This window comes from Chrysochloris asiatica, unplaced genomic scaffold (genome assembly GCF_000296735.1).
Source record: "Chrysochloris asiatica unplaced genomic scaffold, ChrAsi1.0 scaffold00415, whole genome shotgun sequence".
In the NCBI taxonomy this organism is placed as follows: Eukaryota; Metazoa; Chordata; class Mammalia; order Afrosoricida; family Chrysochloridae; genus Chrysochloris; species Chrysochloris asiatica.
Genome location: NW_006408933.1, coordinates 1,120,298 through 1,123,669, shown reverse-complemented (window position 1 = coordinate 1,123,669; position 3,372 = coordinate 1,120,298). Strand labels below are relative to the sequence as shown.

The 3,372-nt window shown below is 43.7% G+C and overlaps 1 protein-coding gene across 1 annotated transcript in view; it reads right to left on the bottom strand.

Annotated features, from left to right (window-relative positions):
• Positions 1–3,372, bottom strand: part of DNMT3L (DNA (cytosine-5-)-methyltransferase 3-like) — a 33,719-nt gene that overhangs the window by 16,041 nt on the left and 14,306 nt on the right. The window contains exon 9 of the mRNA XM_006876807.1: positions 1,830–1,969. Within this exon, the coding sequence (XP_006876869.1) occupies positions 1,830–1,969 (140 nt within the window). The remainder of the gene's footprint in view (positions 1–1,829; positions 1,970–3,372) is intronic.

Below are 3,372 nucleotides of genomic sequence, written 5' to 3'. Positions count from 1 at the left end.
TTCCGAGGCTGTAAATCTTTACGGGAACAGAAAGCCTCATCTTTCTCCCACAGAACAGCTGATAGTTTCGAACTGCTGATAGTTTCGAACTGCTGACCTTGAGGTTAGCAGACCGATTTGTAACCATTATGCTACCAGAGCTCTGGTAGCCTAGTGGTTGGCAGAATACGACCGTAATTATTGATAGCAGTGCTAAGGAAATCAGAATCAGCGAAAACATCCTTAACACAATAGAATATATCTAACTCCACAAATCAGCTGCTATGGCATTGACTCTTAACTAATGGTGACCCTGTGAGTGCTAGAGTAGAACTGTGCTCCACAATGTTTTCACTAACTGATTGTTTTGGAGACAACTGTGGGTGGACTTGAACCTTCACCTTTTGTTTAGCAGCTGAGTGTTTATAACCATTTACACCACCCAAGGGCTCCTAAAATAGGTTTCCCTCAGCTTACAGCTCAGCATCAGTTTAGTGTGGAAGCACTAGAAACATTCCTAGAACATCTCCTGCCATTACTGTGATTGGACATTGATGCAGAAGAACTAACCAAAACCATCAGACCAAAGTAAAGGTATTAGAATTATACAATTAGGAAAAAAAAAAACAACTATCACTATTTATAGATGATATGAACAAATACATAAAAAGTCCTAATTGACTGAAAACTACTACAGTCTTCTAGGAAATCTAATAAGGAAGTAGAAACAAAATTAATGTACAGAAATCAATAGTTTCATGCATAGAATCACTAGTTATATGTGATAAAACAGAAACTTCCACTTGCCATAGGAGATAAAATGGAAAGGTAAACTATTTGGGAATAAACATAACAAGATAAGAGAATTTATGACACATCCCATGAGTGAGCTGTGAGTCCGGAAAACCCCATATGGTGGCAGTTTGGCAATATTCTTGGCAATGGCAAACACAATTATCCCTCAACCCAGCAATCTCATTCACTGTAGGTTTGTCTGTAAGAACAAAAGGTTAGAAATAGCTAATTGTCCATCAACAGAGAACAGTTTAAAAATATTTTAATGTCCATACACAGGCAAACTGCATAAAGTAAAATGTAACACACACAATTAAAACAAAAAATGAGAAAGGTACTTTTTGCAATGGAAAAATTTTCAAAGTAATTGTTAAAAAAAAAAAAAAAAAAAAGCAAGGTCCTGAATGATGTATATACTCAGATTTACTTGTTTCTGCATTAAAAAAATAACTTTGGAAGGCAACAAAGCAACTAAACATTAAGGACCATCATCCATGGGAAATAAACACTGTTAAAAGTTTGAACCATGTGAATGTGGTGGGAACACCCTGAAAGGCAGGAACATAGATCTGAGACAGTGCTGTCCCATGCAGAGGGGGTGGGGGCCAGGGAGGGACTCATTGCCCAAGTGAGCCCTGGATGGGATTGTTCACTGAATCCCCAAGTGGCTGTTCTGATCGCCAAGATTCAGATATGAGGAGAGAGAAAACCAGGCTGTAGTGCCCTAATATATTACATACCTGTGCATGAGTATATGTGCGTCCATATGAGTGTGTGAGTGTGAATGTGTATTGTGTGTGGTGTGTACAAATGTGTGATATGTGTGTAGGAGTATGTATGTCTGTGCATTTGTATGTGCACAAGTGAAGGCAGGGAGGGCAGGGCTCAGAGGAGAAGGAGATGAGCTCTGAGGTGACCATTATTTGAAGATTATGTTGTGATATGTGACTTCTGTGTCCCGAGAGGGCTGGGTGGCCTGTGCCCAGTATACATGGGGGTGAGATTAGAGGGGTCCCTACCCAACTGTGTCTCCCCAAAGACTCCCCTGCACGCACCTCCAGGAAGCGGGTTGCCACAGCCCGGTCATCTGAGGTCAGCACCAGGTTGTCCACAAACATCCAGAAGAAGGGCTGAGTGCTGCCTGGCCTTGGCCGCGCATACTGCAGCATGCGGTGAAACTGGAAAACGAACCACCCTGTAAAAGGAAGGCATGTCACAGGTGGGTAGGTTACCTGGTGCAGGAGGAGCGTCAGTGAGTGGGAGGCTGGGGCCCTGCTCCTACCTGTCCAGTAGTTCTGACTCCACCAGCAGCGACTAAACCCTTTGGGTCACAGAAGCATGGAGTCTCCACCCTCAGACCTCAGAACACAGACTCAGCCTCATACCCAGTTGTAGTTCAGTGGACTCCGACTCAGGGAGACTTCTTTTGTGTCAGAGGAGAACTGTGCTCCATTGGGTTTTCAATGACTGATTTTTGGAAGTAGGTCATGAGGACTTTCTTAGAGTAGATTTGAGCCTCCATGCTTCCAATTTGCAACTGAGCACACTAACCACTCTCACTACCAAGAAACTCGTTAAGAAGTGACCGGGCAGTTCAAACAACATAGACTCAGACAAGAAGGAAGGAAGTCACACCTCAGAGAATACTGTTGAGCTTGTATGCACAGCCTCTCTGTGGGAGAAAGATGAGACTTTCTGCACCCATAAAGACTTACAACCTCAGAAACCCTATACAGAGTTGCTAAGAGTCACATGCAAAAACCACCACAACCCAGTGATTGCCAGGAGCCCTGTTGATGCTGTGGGTTAAGCATTAGGCTGCAAACCACAAGATAAGGTTGTTTGCTTCCGCAAAGATTTACAGTCTTAGAAACTCTAAGAAGCAGTTCTAATTTGTTCTACAGGGTCGCTGAGTCGAAATGGCCATGGACTTGGTTTGATTTTAGACTATGGAATGGAATCAGCACTCAACAATCATAGAAAGCATCTGTGGCTGCCTGGAGAGGGGACTTAGTGGGGACTGACACTTTTCATGGGAGAATACATTTTGTCAAAAGTTTTACAATTGAGAGAGAACAAACAAGATGGTGGATTGGGTGGACGTGTAGCAAAGAGCTCCGCCAAAAACGACACAGAATACCTGACCAAGCAGGCTCAGGGGATAGTCCCAGAACTCTGAACCACATATAAAGGAATATTTAGAAGGTTGGAAGGCTTACAGCTGGGGGAATTTGTGACAGATGCAAAAAACCCATTGCTTTCTAGTTCGGGAAGTTTAGCTGCTCAAGGAGCCACCATCTTGGGTGAGACCACGTGGGGGAAGGATCGGAGCGGCCACAGATGTCTGGCAGAACTAATGAGATAAAGGTGTGGACATTATTTTCTTTTGGTAGCTGTTCATTGGTCCCTTGCTGTCTGAGCAACTCCATTCTGGTGACTATAGGGGTGCCTGAGCTAGTGGGCACCCTAGCTCCACCCTCGGAGGGTTCTACTATGCATGCACACAGATCTCCTTGAAATTTAAAGAGACAGTTTTCAATTAAAACCAGATGGCCACAGCCAGCCCTGAACTGTTTCCAACTAGAAAAAAGGCCTGAA